Genomic DNA, 20318 nt, shown 5'->3' on the forward strand with positions numbered 1-20318 from the left:
AGCTGGAATTACAGTTGCTGCTGCATATTCCCTTGCAGCGAGTGGTTGCTGATTCCAGAATGCAACAGCATCCTATATAAAAAAAAAAGGTCAGAGTAATGCCCATAGTAACTATCCTTCAACAGCATCAATGAAAGAGAAGTTGGGATATTACCATGTTAGCCTTGAGAAGAGTTGTATATATGGTTTCAAGTTCGGATCTGCGAGCATCAAATTCCTCAATTTTCTTCCACTTCTTTTTCAAGGAATCTTCGGCTTCTTTTCGTTCTGAACATAATTTGTTTAGCCGTTGTATTTCAGATAACAGTGTGTTTAAGCTAGCCCTCAAACCAGCAGCTTCTCTTTCCTTTCCCCATACATCCAACTGCAAAGGAAAAACTGGATAGCTTGATCAAGCAAGTATATTAAACATACAATGAACTTTCATGATAACTGAGAATCAGTTATGCAGTGCCTGCTACATGAAAAATATAAAAGTATTCTGATTGTAGATTTGTATAAGAAAAAAAATATTCTTTTTAGATTCAAGTGGAAGGATAAAACTGAAGAAATCTAGGTCTTTTTAGATTCAGAAAGGAAAAAATTTAAAGAAACCAAGGGAATCTGGCATCTACCTCAAATTGCCTAAGATTGCTACCACTCTGTGTTGTGCCTCCAGGAAACGAATGTGAAGCTGCATCAGCACTTCCATGCAAACGGTTAATAAATTTGTGGCATAAATCACGAGCTTCAGCAGCTTTGTTAAGTGCATCTTCAGTAGCCAAAAATTGTTGAACATGAGCTTTCTGGAAAAGTAGCACAGGTGAAAGGTAAGATAAACAGACTTTAAAAATATGGCCATACAGTGCAACACATACAAAAACAGCAGTGGAAGACCAAACCAAATATCTGTCTGAATTAAACATTTGCTTAATTTGAAACATAAATATCCTTTCTTTGTATGTTCAAATTAACAAGAAGAGCCAGCAAAACTAGACAAAGAAAACAACCTGCCGTTCAAGGAGCTGGTTGTTAGATCCTTGGAAATGTGTATCTGTGCCTATCTTCCCATTACCATTAAACTGATAACTCAAAGGCGAGCTCACATCAGAAGAAGAATTGTCTGTTACCCGGTTGTTCTCAAACTTATACCTGTAAATAGATTGACATCCAATTGCTTATGTTAGTCCAAAGCAACCCTGGAACAAGAACTTAAGAAAGCAGATATGACTCATGAAAACTGAAAACTTGATATAAGATAGAGATACAATAATCATTGATCAAACATAATTTTAAAGGAAGCCCAGGAACAGCTCATATCGACCAGATCAAAATACGGTCCAACAGAAGTTAGCTGCAACGAAATCAGAAAGTACTAAATTGCTAGATGTGTTTCATAATCTTCCGCATCAGTCAGCAAAAATAGCATGCAAGGTGCATTTGAGTCACACTGCAGAATCAGGAGTACACAATAACAGAGTGTGGCATAAGAGGAAAGTCAGAAGACACCTTAACATTTCAGCATCTGCTCTGACATCAATCTTCTCCATCTCTCTGGATATCAGGGTCTTAATACGTAAAGTGTATGCAGCGATAGCCTGAAGCAGCAGAGGAGGACCCCTCAGGGAATTTACTATAACAGTTTTCATCTCATCAGTTATTTCTCCATCATATTCAAAACCGAGCTTGGCTGTTTCCAGCTCAGGATGTGAACAAATTCCATTTCCTTCGTATGCAGGGAAAGAGTTACGTATTCTTTCAATCATGTGTGATGCAAGCAAATCACAAACTATTCTGATATTTCGCTCTCGGGTTGTTTCCATGAGAATGACATCATCTGCAGACTTAGTTCCTTTGACAGTGGAATAAACAGCTTCCCTCTCACTGTTAGCACTGAGGCTGCTTGACACTTCATTCGACGAATTGACAGACCGTTGTGCATCATTTGCTTGATTAACGTAGACTTGTAGCCTTTTGTGATACTCTGCAAATATTCTTGTTGCTTCGTCGCATTGTTGATCATAAGCTTCCAACAATGCTTGCCTGTGTCTGAGAAATGGAAACAAAATAAACTCACCAAATAATTTGAAAGATAGACTGAGCATAACAGAAACAACGATTTCCATTGTTGTATCAGCATAACCACAACCAGAGAAAGCTACGTGGTGCAGAAATTTTCTATCATATGCTCTTACAAGTGAGAAACAAAGTATGAACATACTGTATCCAAAATTAAGATTTAAATCAAACCTGTAATTTGCTCTTTCATCAAGCATCCTTTTCCGTTCTGCTTCTTCTCTAGAGACCTCCAACATTCTAGCTTTCAAATCTTTTCTTTGCCTCCTCACTATGTTCCTCAATCTCTCCACCTCCTTTGCAGCTAATTCCCTTTCCTGCAATGCAGCCTCTCTACCTTCTGCATAACTCGAACTCTCCCCAGTCACTGTCTTTTCCTTCCGCCTTCCTTTTCCCTTACCCTCCTCCTTCACAGGATTCACAGAACTCCCAACGCTAGCAGCATTACTACTTCCTCCATGTACCGTAATGTTCCGCCTAATTATCTCCACTGTCTTCTCCGACTTCACCCGGTTTATCAAAAAATTCCAAACAGGTATCATATTCCCTCTACAAATCTTCCTAATAGCATCAATGGAAGGAACATGAGATTTACTTGATCCACTATACGGACCTAATTGCCTGTACCCCATTTCCTTCTGTAACCATTCTATTATCGCCTCCGGTGTCGGAGCTGAACTCGATAAACTCTGCATTCTCTCTACAACTACAACTACCTAAACCCAATCACTCAAATCTTCACGGAACTTCCGAAATTACTACTCATGCTTTCCGTCTTTTTGCTCAAATCCAAAACAGAAACGTACCGAAACACCTAGGTTACTCAAATCGAGTACGTACACATTTTTTTAACCTAATTAATTCGAGAAATGCAGAAACAATGGAGCGAATTGAATAATCCGATGAACACAAACGATAGGATGAAGTAGTATACAACAGATCTGGAATCACGAAGACTAATTCTCGCCGGTTCCGGTGACGATAAGAGGAAGATCGTGACGGAGAGATGGATCTGGGTAGTGAGATTTCAAAATTGAAGGTCCCGCTTGTTTGTTTATTGGATTTTTCCAATTCCAAGGGAATCAAACTCGAATTTTTTCTGCAAGTGTGTCGTCGACTGTTGAAACTTGAAAAATTAACCGGGTCAGGATCCGGGTATTAGGTGTATCCGGGTCGGACTGTGTAATTTAATAAACAGATGGGTCAAAATTAAAGTAGCTTATATTATAATTCGAAACTACAGGATCAAAATTAAATTTATAAACAATTACAGGGACTGTTCCCGGAAATTAATGTTTTTCCTGGTTAAATTTGCCGATCAAAAACCCTCAGGTTCCTAGGGTTTTGTTTCACAGTCTCAAATCGGAAAATTTTGAAACTATGACGACGGAGCTAGTAACGCCGGGAGATGTAATTGGGAAAGCGACTGAGTTTAAAGCCGGAAAAGGAGCTTACGTCAACGACACAACCATCTACGCTTCCCTCACAGGAACTCGTCGGATTGTTTCTCCTCTTCCCGAATCACTTGACCAGGTTTCGTCTGTTCCATTGATATAGCTTGCTGAATCCTCTGTGAATTCAAAATCGTTGGATTGTTAGATTCATTGTAATCGAAATCGAAATCTTTGGATTGTTATACTTGTTTTTTGTGATTATTAATGGATGTATAACTTATTGGATTATAACAATGACAAAGCAGAGAGCTGTTGTGGAAGTTACGGGTCACAAGGCACATGGTCCTATACCTGAGCCTGGTTCTGTTGTCATAGCAAGAGTGAGTTTTGCAGTTGTGGATTCATTGATGTTCATACTAAGAAAATAAGTAGTTTTGGAACTCTAATGCTCTGTTATTTTTGATAGGTGACTAAAGTTATGGCTCGGATGGCTGCTGTTGATATCTTATGTGTTGGTCCAAAGGCCGTTCGTGAAAATTTTGCTGGCGTGATCAGGTGGGAACTACTCATGCTCCTATGGTGTTAGTTTAGTTTTTTATGTGTCGATCTAACTTGTGTTTGTTCTTTTAAAGGCAACAAGATGTTAGAGCAACAGAGATCGACAAAGTTGACTTGCATCAGTCTTTCCATGCTGGTGACATTGTTAGAGCTATGGTTGTATCCTTTGCACACCTAAGATATCTTACTTACTGTCTATTAGTATCTGGGATTTTTTACAGTTTAGGGGTCGACCAGTGCTTAAACATTTCTAAGATTTGTTACTCTGTGCCATCCATTTACTCTTTTCACTCACACATCTTGTTTTTGTATAGTATAATTTGAATGTAGCGTAGTTGTAGTCTATAATAGTATATGATGTTTTAGGGAATAACATCTGAAGTTTCCTTAACTTGGACTCTTAAAGCTATCTCTTGGTGATGCACGGGCATACTATTTGTCGACTGCTAAGAATGAACTTGGTGTGGTCTCAGCAGAAAGTGCTGCAGGTATATTCTTTTTTTTCCTACTCTTGGAAATTAATATAAAGGGTAATGAAGGAAAGAGTATTAAGTCTATAGCTGATCTATCACATAGCAAAGTGTAATACATTTCCAACTTGTAGTTTGTTAATATGGAGATGTATTTGCTTCGTTTGGCCTTTATACATTATGAGGTCTGAGTAATAAAAAAGTTTTCGTGGTCTGGTGTTTGTGCGCAGGCGAAACAATGGTTCCTATAAGTTGGACAGAGATGCAGTGCCCCTTGTCGGGCCAAACCGAGCAGAGAAAAGTTGCCAAGGTGGGTAGTTGAACTTGAAGGCGATACTTGGCTTCTCCCACATAATGAGGTGTGGGCTTTGTTTGCAACAAGAAAAGCCGTTTTGAAGATTATTACAGTTTTTGGGTTATCAGGTGTAGAGATAAAAAAGTTTAGATCCAATTGACCTTATTAAGGTTGGCATATTCATGATAATTAGGGTACTTACAAGTTCTTAAACTCAAAAGACATTTTGTTGTTAGTGACTATTTCAAAATTTGTGTGTTAAAGTTTTCCCTTTGGTAGAAGAAAACATTTGATTTTAAATATGATCGTAGCGACATTTAAATCATTTGAGTGAAAATACATTTGATCGTCGCAATATCCTACTATATTAATCGAGAAGTACAAATATGAAACTTACCTTAAAATGTGTAAAAAATTACATTCAATTGCCATTAGAAAAATTTAGTTAAGATTAATTAATTAATTAAATAAATATAATTAATTAAAAAATAAAAACGTGAACAGATCAAATATAAAATAAAAAAATCTAGAAAAGTAAAAGAAATCTATTCAAATCAAAACTAATTCTACTTGAAAAAAATAATAATAAAAAAATTAACTGCTAAGATTTTTTAAAAAATACGGATAAATTATTTTCAAGTAGAGTTTATTTTATTCTTTAAGTTTACATTGTCATGCCATTGATTTTAAATAATTATTAGTTAAAAAAAAATTATCTCTGTAATAAATTATGAACGAAATCACAAAATATTTTTTAAAAGATATAAACAAATCAGAATTTCAAAAACTAAGATTTTATATCCAAGTAGTCAATATAATTATTTTTAATAACTAGATTTCGAAAATTTTATTAAAATTTCAAATTATGATTCTCCTATCATCTTTATTTTATTTTATTTACAAATTGTTTGGAATTTTCATATAATACTTATCTTATTATATAAAGTTTAGTTTTCAAAGTTAGTAACTCACCAGATCGTGACACGTGTTAGTTTTAACGATCATAAATCAAAGTTAAAAATTCACCATATCGTGACACGTGTCAGTTTTAACGACTAAATATCCAAGTTAGTAACTCATCAGATCGTGACACGTGTAAATTTTAACGATCAGAAATCACATATCAAAGTTAGTAACTCATCAGATCGTGACACATGTCAATTTTAACAATCAAAAATCACACTTGTCAAGCTTGGTAAAACGATGTATAAGATAATTGTAATCTTATTATATTAAAAAAAACTTTGTCAATCCTAAAAAGAAAAGGATTGCAAATACACCCCTTTATATAAACAAATAGATGATGACATATTTTTCACCAAACAAAATAATTTCGACTATCTTTGTTTTTCTTGGTAAAATTTTCTTCTTTGTTTTTTATTTAACCTTTGTTTGACACATCATTGTTCTTGAACAAGTCTCGAAAGCAATTTCTTTGTTGTCTAATCGAAGCAACTATATAAAAAGATTCCTAGATATATCCACGTGTTTTTGTCGTCGTTTCTGTGAATTTTGTTTCGTTTCTCAATTTCATAATGTAGATTAAGCAATCTTTGACTTTGAAGTGTTAACAAAGTTTTTTATGCATAATAACTAAGGTTTTTGGGATTAACAAATTTTTTACGGTGTTATTATTATTTCTATTAATACACAAATGCAAGATAACAGCAGAGATTATATAACACTAGATCAACTAAACAGAAAGTGTTCGTATCGTGTAACGATAGTACTTCTTACAAGAAAGTGGGAAGCAAATTTTTTTTCAAAAAAACAATGAGCTCATAGGAATAAAGTTTCTCATAAAATAGGAAAATAGACATAAAATTATTAATTCTAAAAAATGTAAATACTCACTTCTATAATAACATAGATCGTCTCATATTTTTCATCTAACAAAATAATTTAGTCAAAAATATTGCTTTCAACTTTGTTCAATTGGTCAAACTTTTTTAATGGGAAGACAAATTTTTCTTATTTTTTAAAATCAAAACATACTTCTACTTTCTACTTTTTCATTTTCGAATAGGTAAGGTTAATATGTTGACCCAAAAAGATGAAAGATTAATATATGCATTTTCTTTTTCTAATACTGTATTTTAAACTTTATCGTAGTAGATTTAGATTGTTTTATTTAATTTACATTTTTATCTTTGAATTATTTGAGATTCACATATTACCGTGCTTATAATTTTCTATTATTTCATTAATATGTCAAATTAATTTTCTTCTAATTTCTCAACCTTGATTGGTCATAGACCTTTTTTTTAGGGGCAAACATAATTGTTACCATTCAATCAATCTTAAAAGAAGATAAAGAGGAGAAGGTCATCAACTTAATGGTTAGATAAAATAGGCTAATCAAACACAAGCCTACAATAAACATAGATAGATTGAAAAAACATAAATCGTTGTTGATAGATCCATAGGAGCTTGAAGACAGAGGCTACATCATGGTGTATCAAAGAAACTTCCATGAATACATTGAGAAATTTAATATTAGTTACTATCAAAAGATTTTGTGACATTAGAAAAGGATATTTAGTTTCATTGGTTGCTGGAGCAAGCCAATTTGAGATAGCTAAAAGACGTGAACATGTTCTCTCCACATAGGAGGAGGACAGAGCCGAGGTTCTCTCTATGGTGGAGGCGGTTGGACGTAAGGTTATCTCCCCAAAGGAGAAAGGTGGGGAAGGTTGGACGCAAGGTTATCTCTCCAAGGGAGGAAGTCGGAGCGATGATTCACTCCATGGTGGAGGAAATTGGACGCAAGATTCTCTACATATGGGAGAAGGGCAAAACCAAGGTTCTCTTCATGGTTAGTCGTACAATATTGAGATTAATTTATTTTGTATTCAAATATTTTTCGAGCCAATAGTTTAAATGATTAAAGAAACTATTCAGAAATGAAAGTAAAGAGCATATAATAGTTGGCTTAATTTGTTCATATAGAAATTTTCTAGGTGGTGGTAAATAATATATTTGTAACATACAGTATACCTAGATATAAAAAATACACTTTTAATGGTAACATACATAAAAGATTTGTATAGGGATATAAATTATTGCATTATAGCAAAAATTTTTATAAATAATGTACAATAAATTGTATAGGGATATAAATTATTGTATAGGGATAGAAATTATTGCATTAACTTTAATTTTATTTACAAAACTTTAAACCCGCATATCGTACGGGTCCTTATCTAGTGATTAATAAAATGCAGATTTTTTTTGCATATGTTATGATTTGAATTTTTAAAAACAAAGATATATTACTCGATCTATGAAAATAAAATGTGTGTTTCAATTTTCACATTGGCGGGTTGGTAAAACTAAATTTATATAGCTAATAAATTAATAAATTTTATTTGTTCATAACTATAATATTAAAATTACTACTTCATATACTTCATATTTAACAAAATAATAATACAAATACAACAAACAAACAATATAAAACTGTAATATACATTAAAAATAAATACTATAATATTTTAAAATAATTAGTATTCAAAAAAGTATATATAGATTTACAAAACAATTATCTCAAACAAAATAATTTTCTTAAAAAATATATAACAATAACTTTAAAAAAAAATGTTGATCCGTACTTAAAGCACGTGATATTTCCTAGTCTTAGGTGTTGTTCGTTTGGTGAACCAGATGCAGTATCTGGACGCAGATGCAGATTGTTGTTCGTTTAGTGATAATTAAAATAATAACAGGATTAGATATCTGGATGAGTTTTGAAAACTCATCCAAAAAACACTAAACTTTTGAATGAGTTTTTTTGGATAGGTTTGGATGAGGTAAACTCATCTAAAATTGGTAAAAACCAAAAATACCCCTGTTTTAATTAGATAATTACAAAATATTTTTTTCTTAATTCTAATATCAACAAAACCCTAAAATCTCAATTCTTCATCCATCAATCCGCTCATTACCCTAAAATTTAGTGTTTTCTGCTAAAACCGCAAATTTTCATTTTCACGCCAAAACCGCAAAATCTTGTTTTCCCACAAAAACCGCAAAATTACATTTTTCCGCAAAAACTGCAAAATTACGTTTTTTCGAAAGAACCGCAAAATTACGTTTTTCGCCAAAATTGCAAAAATTATGTTTTCTCGTCAAAACCTCAAAATTACGTTTTCCCGTCAAAACCGCAAAATTACGTTTTCCCGTCAAAACCGCAAAATTTTATTTTCCCGCAAAAACTGCAAACTCTTGTTTTCCCACCAAAACGCAAAATTACATTTTCCCGCCAAAACCGCAAAATTACGTTTTCTCGCCATAACCGCAAAATTACGTTTTCCCGCCAAAATCGCAAAAATTACGTTTTCTGTCAAAACCGTAAAATTACGTTTTCTGTCAAAACCGCAAATTTTCATTTTCCTGCCAAAACAGCAAAATCTTGTTTTCTCACAAAAACCGCAAATTTTCATTTTCCCGCAAAAACTGCAAAATGACGTTTTCCCATCAAAATCCCAACATTACGCTTTTCGCCAAAAAAACGTAACAACACAAAAATACGTTTTTCCGTCAAAACTGCAAAATCACATTTCCTGCCAAAAACGCAAAATCACGGTTTTCCGCCAAAAACACAAAATTTTGGTTTTCCGCTATAAACGCAAAATCTCGGTTTTCTGCCAAAAAAAAAAATCTCAATTTTCCGCTAAAAACGTAAAATCTCTGTTTTCCGTCAAGACAAGAAAACTTCATTTTTAAATGTTTATTTAAATTTAATATGAAAATAAGCTAAAAACATGAATATATTATAACCACTAAATTTTCAACATAAAATAAAGGGGTTTTTGGTCATTTTGCATATATTGTATTCAGATGTACAAATATCAAATTATAAAACAAACATAATTTTATCCATATACAATTTCTGGACGCATGAACCAATAATGCAAACAAACATTATTTAGATGTTTAGATATTATCGATATTGTATCCAGATATTGCATCTAATGCACAAAACGAATAGAGCCTTGGTGAATTGGTGAGATGCGAACTTAGCAACACCGTGACTGCGGAGAACTAGTAAACGGGTTAAGTTAGAAGGTAGAAAAACGTAAGGGTCAAAATTAGTGTAGTTTATAAACTTACCATCAAAACATTTAGGGTCAAAATTAGTGTCGTTTATAAACTTACCATCAAAACATTTAGGGTCAAAATTAAAAATATGTAAAATTAAAGGGACGGTTTCTGGAAAATTTCTGTATTTTCCAGGTTAAATTTCGACCAAAAAAAGGTATGGATCAAAAAGGTAGAAGAAGACAAAGACGAGAAAGAGAGAGAGAGAGAGAGAGAGGAAGGATCGCTATTATTCCGGGAAAATCATTCTGCACTTTTTAGAAGAGAAACCTGCAAAAATCTTCAATTTTTAAAGAATTAGTCAACAGATTAATTTTAATTAATTACCCGGAGATTTCCTGGGGGGTTTGTTTTCCTCATTGCTTCTGGATTTTGTCTCAGGCTTCTTTATCTCAAAAGGTGCTCATCGATTCCTCCGTTCTTTTTAAAAATTGTATTTGATGATCATATGATTTGATTGAATACCATTCATTACTGATGATCATCTAATGTTTCATCGGTTTCGAAAAACCCTTCTTCGATAACCTTATGATGATTCCTTCATATTGATGTTCTTTTCTCAAAGGTTGATGTTTTTTTTTTTTTTTTTCTCATACGTGATACGTTAAAGAACGAATCTTTTCTTTTCTTTTCTAAAACTTGATTTTTCTAGAAATTCTCTATTAGCTGATTTCGTTTGGTTTTTAGAAATGTAATTTTTTTGATATGTTTCTTTTATTACAGGTGGGTGATTCGACTGTAGGAACAAGAGTTTTGCAGTTAAGAAGAGAGACAGAGAGAGAGAGAGGATTCTGGTTTGCGGGAGCTAGTGAAAAAAAAAAACTTCTGTGAAATTGGGGTTCCTCCTCTCTCATTCTCTGTTAAACTTGAAAACTTGAGGTTATTGAGTTTTGTTGAAGATATGGGTGCTTTCTGTTGTTGCTTTCAAGTTGATCTCTTTGAGAGTTATGTGAATCCAAACACTTCCATGACTAGGAACTGTCCATGCCTTAATTGCTTCCTCCAGAGTTTCATGGGTTTGGTATGTTCTTTCCACCTTCTTCATCAATTAAGCAATGATACATCAAAATCATTAATATCTTCTCATGCTTTGGTAGATATGAACTCTGGTTTTGCTGGAAAACTTATGGTCTACCCTTTTTTTTTTTGTGTGTAGTATGCTTCGTTATTTAATAGAGGGGGAATGCATCCGATACCTTCAACCGTCGAGACTGCTACAGTGATGAATTCAACAACTGCACTTGATGACTCTCTGTCTAATGTGTATCATTCTCCTCCAAGACCATTGCCTTACGATGCTGATCCTAGGTATTTTCGTTTTGTTAAAGGCTCTGGCCATTCAGGTGAAGAATCACAACCATTAAGAGGTGATACTGAAATGAGTTCTGAAGCTTTGGGTGGTGGAGGTAAATGGAGTAAGTCTGATTGCGAAGATGGTTCGAAAGAAGTGTATTCTAAAGGTTCATCAACCATTGCAAAGTCGAAAACAGTGCCCGGGATTGAAAATTATTATGCAGAATCGGATGATGAAGATATTTGTCCAACCTGCCTTGATGGTAAAACTAGTTTGATGCTCTTATTATTCTCTTTGAACCCATAAGATGCAGTTTTATTGGCTTATTACGGCGGTGATAAAGACTGTGTTAGGTTGTTAGTATATCTTTATAAGTTGCTTTCATGGTTCCATTTCTTGATTTAATGCACTCGTGAGCAGTTAAGGCCATTAATAGTCTTGGTTGTAGTTTACATCAAATTTCGTAGAGTAGAATTATGTAGATAAAGAAACCGCTGCGAGTGCTTTGATGCAATATTGGTTTCAGAATTCTTTGTTTTACAATGTGCAGATTACACCCCGGAGAATCCAAAGATAATAACCAAGTGTTCTCACCATTTCCACCTTAGCTGTATCTATGAATGGATGGAGAGAAGTGAAACTTGCCCCGTCTGTGGAAAGGTAACTCGTCGCTTTCTTACAAGTTTTGAACTTCAAATTTGGTTAAATGTTACATCAGTCTCCTTCATAGATATTAAATGTGCATCATTTTGTATTAGAATTTCTCATCTCCATTTTAGGCATATTTATATTTATTGCATACATGAATGGACTGGACCATTTCTCATAGTATTCTTGGTCATAATACCTTTTGGAGTTAATGCATCCTTACCTAATTGTTTTCAATCTAATCTTTCAGGTGATGGCATTTGATGAAAATGAAACTTCTTAGCATTGTAATAAAGACTTGCTCAAAGAAGAAAAAAGGAGTTGAGTCGTGCTCTATAGAATAAACAGAGAGAAATCACTTGTACATAAAACTTTCTGTGAATATCCAGATGCCTTTGACAGTAAATATGAGAATTGTGTGATATCTCCTAATATTATAGACTCATATATATACATTTATCTTTAAAAAAATTACTGGAATGAAAAAAGTATGAATCTTTCAATCACTTTTGTTTTCATCTGAATATAAATGGCTTATCAACCGTATTAGCAGAAACAATATTTTTATTTCTGAAATCAGAGCAAGAAGAAGAACAAGAGGACGAATGTTGTTTTTTCTATTCAACTTCTTTGAATTATTAGACAATCCATCAAAGACCTAATTTGTATCACTGCACCAACTTACTGAAACACCAAATTTGTATTATTACACCAACTTATTGAAACACCAAATTTGTATTATTACACCAACTTATTGAAACAGTCAAAAACTTAAAGCTCAAACAACAGAAACAGACAGTCTCCGTGGACATTAAAAACTTCAAAAACTCGTGAGTTCACTGTTTGTATTTCAAGCTGAAGCCGCTCTAAACGCATTTTGGAATATCTCGGGCGGTTGCGCACCACTCACTTTCACCTTCCCGTTAATCTGAGAAAAAAAACAGTACAAAGTAAGGATACAAGACTATAGGACACATTAAAAATGGCGGTCTGTTTCACTCTGTACTAGAGTTTTGCCATGATCTTATAAAGGCCAATCGATATGTAGCGCGTAAACTTACCGTATAATTTGGAACTCCACTGATATTTTGTGAATACTTTGCCAGCTCTTCTTTCACCTTTTCATTATAAAAACAAGTTCAGAATAGAGATCATTCAACACATTATCCTACAGAACAAACACTAATGATCACATGATTCAGAAAACACACCTCTGTGACTCCATTGTTGGGGTCTGAGAGTAACTCTTCTGCTCCTTCTATCCCAACCTTGTTAGCCGTCTCAACTAAAAACTCCCTGAATTCATCCGCAAGGTTATGTCCAGTTAACGTCTAAGGATACTTAAAGGTTTATATATCCCAAAACAAAACTGTTTTACATATTTTGGGGATAAGAGCTTTGTCTTCAATACCTGTCACCGATGTACTTCCCCTGCGTGAAGTAACCGATAAACAATTCCTCAACAAGTTTATGTTGTTTCTCCGGCGCTTGTTTACCGGCGTAATGTATAAGTCTATGACTATCCAGACTGTTCCCACTGTTCTTATAAACAAAAAAACATTTAGACAAAATAGACAAAAGAAATCTCTCTTCCTTGTTGATAAACTAAAAGAAAATATCTTGGTGCTTACGTGAGACCGGATGTGTCAAACTCTAAGCCAAGACCTTTAAAGACCTGTAATGAATCGAAAGATCATCTCAAGATTGTCTCAAAAAGAACATAAAGCTAAGTTGAAGAATTGGAAAGTGAATAACCTTGGTCATTTGTGCGAACATTCCTTCATATCTGTTTCCATATTTCTGTCTATAAAACTCTTTCTTACTCACACCTTCTTTTGGTGCAGATGGATCAAGAAAAAACGGACGCCATCGAATCTACGTTTATTTTTCAAGAGACTAGTATTGTAACCATCTCAATCATTCTTCAAGCAAACAAAATAAATGAGAGTGAGCGAGAGGTAACCTCAAAGTTGTATTGATCTTTGGATGCATCAATGGCTTTGTCAAGATTCTTCTTTCCCACAAAGCACCATGGACACACCGAATCCGAGCTTACATCGATTTGAATGAGCTTTTTCGAAGCGGTGTTGCTCGCAGACTCAGCCATTAGGAGTTTCTCTGATCAAATTCAATCACAAAACACATAAACCAATGGATCCATTAAACTCAGAAACTAGACCAAAACATGATAGAAACTTGATCTTCACTTTTAAGTCAACAAGGGCACTTGGATCATCTTTATTCACATACAAAGATGATCTAAAACTCCTTAATTAAAAATAAAATTTGACAATTCAAGAATTCACTAAAGTGAGAAACTGGAAAAGAAAAAAACTTGATATTCATTATCAAGTGGATCCAAGTATATTAGAACTACATAATTGTTCTATCAATACTATTACTAGTCACGTCAAAAGCTTCATTTCAAAACTTGCCTATATGAAAATTATTAGATTGGACTCACCAGTAATTTTGGACTCAGAAAACTCTCTAATCCACCCTATTTTCTAGTTATGAAAGTTCTTTAATCAAACAAGAAAATAAAAAATTCATGAATTCTCCAAGAAATGGGCTATAACGCTTAATTTCAAAGATTATTTGGATTAGAACTCAAAGATTAGAAGAACGATTCATATCCTAATTGTACAAATCTAACGCATATGTGTAATATATGATCTAAAATGTTTTTCATAGTTTACCTGGAAAAGATTGGAGGAAAGAAGATGCAGGTGAACCTCTAATGGAGAGACAAGTACGAAACATAATCTCACCAACCATGCACGCACGATGATGATATAGCACATTCTCCCCTACTTTTCTACATATTGTCTTGTATACTCTTTTGACTAATCGGTATGAAAGATACTTTCAACATCTTTCTTGTATCTTTTTTGACTGATAAATTGAAATGAAAATGATGGTTAATTTGACCAAACTAAAAAAAATAAAGTTCCACCAAAACAAAACTTTTAACATTATTTCCAATGATTGTAACACTCAAGCAAATGGCCCATTAGCTCAGTTGGCTAGAGTGTCGTGCTAATATCGCGAAGGTCGCAGGTTCGAAACCTGCATGGGCCATTTTCTAGAAAACAAATTCTTTTGATGAATTGGTTGTACGTTGTAACTTGTAAAAATGTTTCTTTCTCCAAGAATAGCTGGATCGCTATTTTTCTTTTTGTAACTTATCCACTAGACGATCTCTTTCTATTGAACAAGTCTTTTAACAATGTAATTTTGATACACTTTTTGAAGAAGACGTATCCTTCTACAATGTAAATTGAATAATCCTATTGGAGTATCACCATTCATGATCTCATATATGTTTATGATACGTTTCTGTATGTTGTGGTTGCAGCTTAGTTAATCTCGTTGACTTTTGATAAATAGCTGCCGTACAAAGTCATAGCATATTTTACCAAGTATAACCCAACGACCAAAAAATTTTAAAACTATATAGCAACATAGAAATTGTATGACAAGTCCTTGTGGCCGAATAGTATGTATGAATGTTGTTGTTGTGTCATAATCTAACTTCAACTTTAATTGTGTGTACTTAGTTAGAATAAAGAATATTCTACATTACAAACTATCATTACCGATCCGATGAACATAATTTAAAGGACATTCTAAATTCTAAAAATTTTATAGCTTTTTATTAGTACTCTAATATATTTTTAAATTGCACTATAATCTCAATCAATCAATAAACATGTTTTTATATGGACACGTTGTCACAAACTCAATCTCCCTAATAACATTTGGATATGAATCAGATCTTTAAACATTCCAATTAAACCAAAATTATATTCATAAGATAGCTCTATTACTCATAATTGCCACAATACCCACAGGCTTCTCCATATCCATATCCATTAGTGGTGAAGAATTGGTTCTGGTGATGTTTAAGTAGGTTACGGTGATGAGTTGGTTAAGGAAAAAGAAAGATTTCAAGCTATTGTTCTTAAGAGGTATAAGTCTCCAAACACTACAAGAAAACACGTCTTTTGCGATGGACAAATATATCGTGAATCCCTCGCAAATCGACAAAAGCGAGAAATTTGCGAGGAAAGTCTGTTCCTCGCAAATCGCGTCTTGCAAATCGGTCAATGTTGCAATTCCCTCGCAACTTTTGCGAGGAAATGTTGTCTCTCGCAAATCCCACGCATTTTGCGAGGAACTATTTTTCTAGCAACATCCTAGCAATTTTGTATCTAGTAAATCCCTCACAAATTTGCGATGCTTTTGCAATTAAAATTTCCGTTGCAAATTATAATAACGGTGCAAATTGTAAAAAAAATTAGAATTTTCATTTTGGTAAGCTTCATTAAATTAAACCTGTAATTAAAATTAAACTTGTAATTATAATTAAACCTTATACTTAAGCAAATTAATGCTGTAATTAGAAGTACTAAGTTTACAATAACAAAACATAATAACCGATTTTGTTCTACACAAAAAATAGATATGAGAGGATAAAGAGTACTAAGTACTAAGTTTACAAAACAAGTTCATCAGTGTTTACTGTCCGGTGGTTCCATCTCCGGTGGTTCCATCTCCGGTGGCAGGTCTGGCCGGTGAATCTTCTCGGCGAAATCTAGCAGCAAACTCTGGATCTTTAGATGCAAGATAATCAAAGTATGCATCATAACTATGCATCTTCTCTGAATTTTCTTGCATCTTTTGTGCATTGGCCTGTAGTTGAGTTGCCTGAGTTGCAAGAACAGCTTCGGCAGCAGCAAGCTTCGCAGCTAGAACAAGTGGATCTTCAGAAGGAGGAGGCGGTTGAACAATCTGAGCTGAAGATGCTTCTGCTTGCATGTTACCAACACCATATATCCGGTTCTTTTTCTTCGGAGCAACCTGCCAACAAAACATATAGACACCATAAGTGTTTACACAAACACAAACATTAACATAAACAATGAAGCATGTTTTACCTCGGCATAAATTTGGTTCTTCACAATTAGTGATAACCCACCAGAAGCACTACTCTCCATGTTATCCGCTGATATTAGGGAAGACTCAGCTTCAGCTATCTTTGACGACACTTCATTGAACACCTTCTCAGACAGTCCATCAACAAACGACCCATCAGGTTTCCTATGAGTATCTTCTAGTACTCGCAGGAAATCAGGTAGTGGCTCACCAGTACTCTCAGACTAAAAACAGAGAAATCAAACAACTATATTACTATATTGTATATATGATATGATTAATGAACTTGTGTTAAACATAGATACTTACAAGCTTTCGTGCTCGGGCTTTAAAAGAGGTCTGACCAGAACGGTGCTTATGTATTCCGGTGCCATCAGGATCACTATAGCGAGCATTACGGCTATTGATACTCTTTGCTTCTGATTTTGGTTCACACCAAAAGTTGACCAAGCCATCCCATACAGTAGGATCAAGCCACCGCGGCATTGCGTCATTACCTTTCTTCCTCCACTTACCCTTCCACCGAGACACTTGATCACTCATCCGGGTCTTCAACTTCTTTTCAAACTCAGCTCTAACTCTTCCATTGATGGACGCATCCCAATTATATGTTTGCTTGTAAAGACATAAAATGAATCAGAAACAGAATCAGAACCAAATTCGAATGATAAACACACAAAATCTGTAATTTAAACACAACAACAATTTGTAACTTACCGCAAAAGTTTCAAACCACCGGTTTACAACCGGACCTGGTGTTTGGGTCCAATTGGCATGAGCTGACTTGAAATCTCTTTCAAAAATGGCCCGGACAGTAGCAGCAACCGAAGAATCCTGGTCAAACCTACAAAACATAAGATAAAAGGAATTAGGATCATTGAAAATACAAAACATAAAGATAAACTATATGTTAGATACATAACATTCTCACCACATAGTACCCGGAGGTCGCTTAGGATCCAGTTTTGGTAAGCCAGCACGCCCGGGACTTGCAAGTAACTCTTCCAAAGTGAAAAACACTTGAGAGGCACTTGCACCGTTGACACACGACGTTGATTGCTGAGGAGGATCATTTTGCTGAGGAGGATCATTTTGCTGAGGAGGAAGATCATTTTGCACCGGTGAGGTACCTTGAGAAGAGGCGGTAGAATGTAGCCTTTGAGCAGAGCCAGTAGAGCGTACCCCTCGAGAAGGGACGGGAGGAGATAATCCTTGTGAAGATATGAACCTTGAGTAATGGTTTTGGTTGACAGATCTGTTTTGGTCTCGAGAAGACATCTGAGAAGAGAAGGAGAATATGTAAAATTAATCATTACCCTAAATTAAAAACAAAAATTAAAACACCTAATCACAATCGAATTGAATTAAAAACCCTAATCCCAATCGAAACCCTAATCCCAATCGAATCGAAACCCTAATCCCAATCGAAACCCTAATCCCAATCGAAACCCTAATCCCAATCGAAACCCTAATCCCAATCGAAACCCTAATCCCAATCGAATCGAATTAAAACCCCTAAAATCGAATCGAAACCCTAATCGGAAAACCCTAAATCGAAACCCAAAAATTGAAATAAAAACCCTAAATCGACAAACCCTAAATCGAAACCCATCTAAAAAACAACAGAAGAAGAGAGAGGAGGAGGAGATTAGTCGGAGAAGGGATGAGAGGAGGACAAGACTAACCTGAGAAGGGATGGGAGGAGGAGTAGACACCGGAGAAGAGATGAGAGGAGGAGTAGACAACCGGAGAAAGGAGTAGACAACCGGAGAAGACAACCGGAGAAGAATGAAATCGGAAGAAGAAGAGAAGTTTTTAGGGTTTGTCGGCTGCGGGTGTTGGTTTGAGCTTCGCTCAAACTAGGTTTTTTACTTATATAGGAAATTAATGGCGTCGCAATTCCAACGCAAAATTTGCGAGGGATTTACTAGAGTCCCTCGCAAAAGCATCGCAAACAATAATTAATATAAATTTTCTTATTTAGAGTTTTTTGCGACCAAATTGCGAGGGAACGTAGCAAATCCCTCGCAAAATCTTTAGGGTTTAGGATTTGCAATTGTCATTAGTGCCCTATCTTATATTATAAATATTGAATTATATCAATTTAATAATTATTAGTAATGTAATTAGTCTTAAAGGTTAAGGTTCAAGGGTTTAGGGTTGTTATTTGCGAGGGAATTGCTATGTATTGAGTACTTTGCAATGGATTTGCGACGAATTTTCTATGGCTCTAGCAAATCAGTCGCAAATTTGTCGCAAACCTTGAATATCTAATTTGCAAAAACCATCAAAATAATTGTAACAAATTAGTCAAATTAACTTTCAAGTATATTATAAGGTCCAATGGTGTCATCATACTCTTTTCTATCATCAAACTTTCCAAAATTGTCCAATTTTGCATCTTACTCTAAACATGATGATGTTCTACACTATATCACATATATGTTCAATACATTGAGACAAATATTTGCCAAATTGTCCAATTCTCTAACAATTTTGTGTTGCACTGCTATCTTTGATTAACAATTTTGGATTCATCTTTTTTAATCATTAATAGTAATGTAATAAGTCTTTAGGGTTTAGGGTTTAGGGTTAAGGGTTTAAAGTTTTTTTTGCGAGGGAATTGCTATGTTTTGAGTTCTTTGCAATGGATTTGCGACGAATTTGCTATGGCTCTAGCAAATCAGTCGCAAATTTGTCGCAAACCTTGAATATCTAATTTGCAAAAACCATCAAAATAATTGTAACAAATTAGTCAAATTAACTTTCAAGTATATTATAAGGTCCAATGGTGTCATCATACTCTTTTCTATCATCAAACTTTCCAAAATTGTCCAATTTTGCATCTTACTCTAAACATGATGATGTTCTACACTATATCACATATATGTTCATTACATTGAGACAAATATTTGCCAAATTGTCCAATTCTCTAACAATTTTGTGTTGCACTGCTATCTTTGATTAATAGTTTTGGATTCATCTTTTTTAATCATTAATAGTAATGTAATAAGTCTTTAGGGTTTAGGGTTTAGGGTTAAGGGTTTAAAGTTTCTATTTGCGAGGGAATTGCTATGTTTTGTCTTGTTTGCGATGGATTTGCGACGAATTTGCTATGGCTCTAGCAAATCAGTCGCAAATTTGTCGCAAATCTTGAATATCTAATTTGCAAAAACCATCAAAATAATGTTAAAAGTTAGTAAATTCACCTTATGAACACATTCAAATGTATTTCAGAATAATTCTATTAAGTTTTGTAATATTTATAAAAAATTATTATCCTAACTTTGCAATGGATTTGCTATGGCTTTCGCAAATCACTCGCAATTCCATAGCAAATTTGCTATGGAGTACGTTCTCGCAAAATCGTCGCAATATTGCGATGGATTTGCGAGGAAAAGGACCTTCCCAGCGAATTTGTCGTAAATGCGTCGCAATTGAGCAGCAGATTTGCGACGACTGAGTTCGTCGCAAATTTGCGAGGAATGTGCTATGATTTTTTATTTTCTAGTAAATCCTTCGCAAATCTATCGCAAATTTGCGAGAGCTGTACTCCGTCGCAATGT

General features: G+C 34.4%; 4 protein-coding genes and 1 non-coding gene across 6 annotated transcripts in view; 3 read left to right on the forward strand and 2 right to left on the reverse strand.

Annotated features, from left to right (window-relative positions):
- Positions 1–3170, reverse strand: part of LOC104724250 (AUGMIN subunit 5-like) — a 6529-nt gene extending 3359 nt beyond the window's left edge. Inside the window, exons 1-5 of one of the 2 annotated variants that reach the window (XM_010442714.2) lie at positions 2230–3170; positions 1489–2028; positions 990–1131; positions 615–785; positions 250–364 (exon numbers count right to left, since the gene is read on the reverse strand). In XM_010442714.2, the coding sequence (XP_010441016.1) occupies positions 250–364; positions 615–785; positions 990–1131; positions 1489–2028; positions 2230–2750 (1489 nt within the window). In that variant the 5' untranslated portion in view covers positions 2751–3170. Of the gene's footprint in view, positions 1–154; positions 365–614; positions 786–989; positions 1132–1488; positions 2029–2229 lie in introns of both variants that reach the window. The other variant, XM_010442715.2, reaches the window with a different exon arrangement.
- Positions 3378–5072, forward strand: LOC104724252 (exosome complex component CSL4). The gene is made up of 6 exons (XM_010442716.2): positions 3378–3588; positions 3755–3829; positions 3916–4004; positions 4082–4166; positions 4414–4495; positions 4708–5072. The coding sequence occupies exons 1-6, from the start codon at positions 3436–3438 to the stop codon at positions 4797–4799; spliced, it is 576 nt and encodes a 191-aa protein (XP_010441018.1). The 5' UTR covers positions 3378–3435; the 3' UTR covers positions 4800–5072.
- LOC104724253 (E3 ubiquitin-protein ligase At3g02290-like) lies at positions 10029–12269 on the forward strand. Its single transcript, XM_010442717.2, has 5 exons — positions 10029–10271; positions 10596–10893; positions 11029–11428; positions 11717–11826; positions 12065–12269. Exons 2-5 carry the CDS (start codon positions 10774–10776, stop codon positions 12095–12097), a joined length of 663 nt encoding a protein of 220 aa, XP_010441019.1. The 5' UTR covers positions 10029–10271; positions 10596–10773; the 3' UTR covers positions 12098–12269.
- Positions 12467–14643, reverse strand: LOC104724254 (uncharacterized protein YwbO). The gene is made up of 8 exons (XM_010442719.2): positions 14514–14643; positions 13778–13932; positions 13570–13689; positions 13446–13489; positions 13226–13351; positions 13026–13110; positions 12876–12932; positions 12467–12742 (listed from the first exon to the last, which is right to left on the reverse strand). Exons 1-8 carry the CDS (start codon positions 14590–14592, stop codon positions 12665–12667), a joined length of 744 nt encoding a protein of 247 aa, XP_010441021.1. The 5' UTR covers positions 14593–14643; the 3' UTR covers positions 12467–12664.
- TRNAI-AAU lies at positions 14822–14895 on the forward strand. The gene has a single exon. It is a non-coding gene; the product is annotated as a tRNA-Ile (tRNA).

This window comes from Camelina sativa, chromosome 11, assembly GCF_000633955.1.
Source record: "Camelina sativa cultivar DH55 chromosome 11, Cs, whole genome shotgun sequence".
Taxonomy (NCBI): domain Eukaryota; kingdom Viridiplantae; phylum Streptophyta; class Magnoliopsida; order Brassicales; family Brassicaceae; genus Camelina; species Camelina sativa.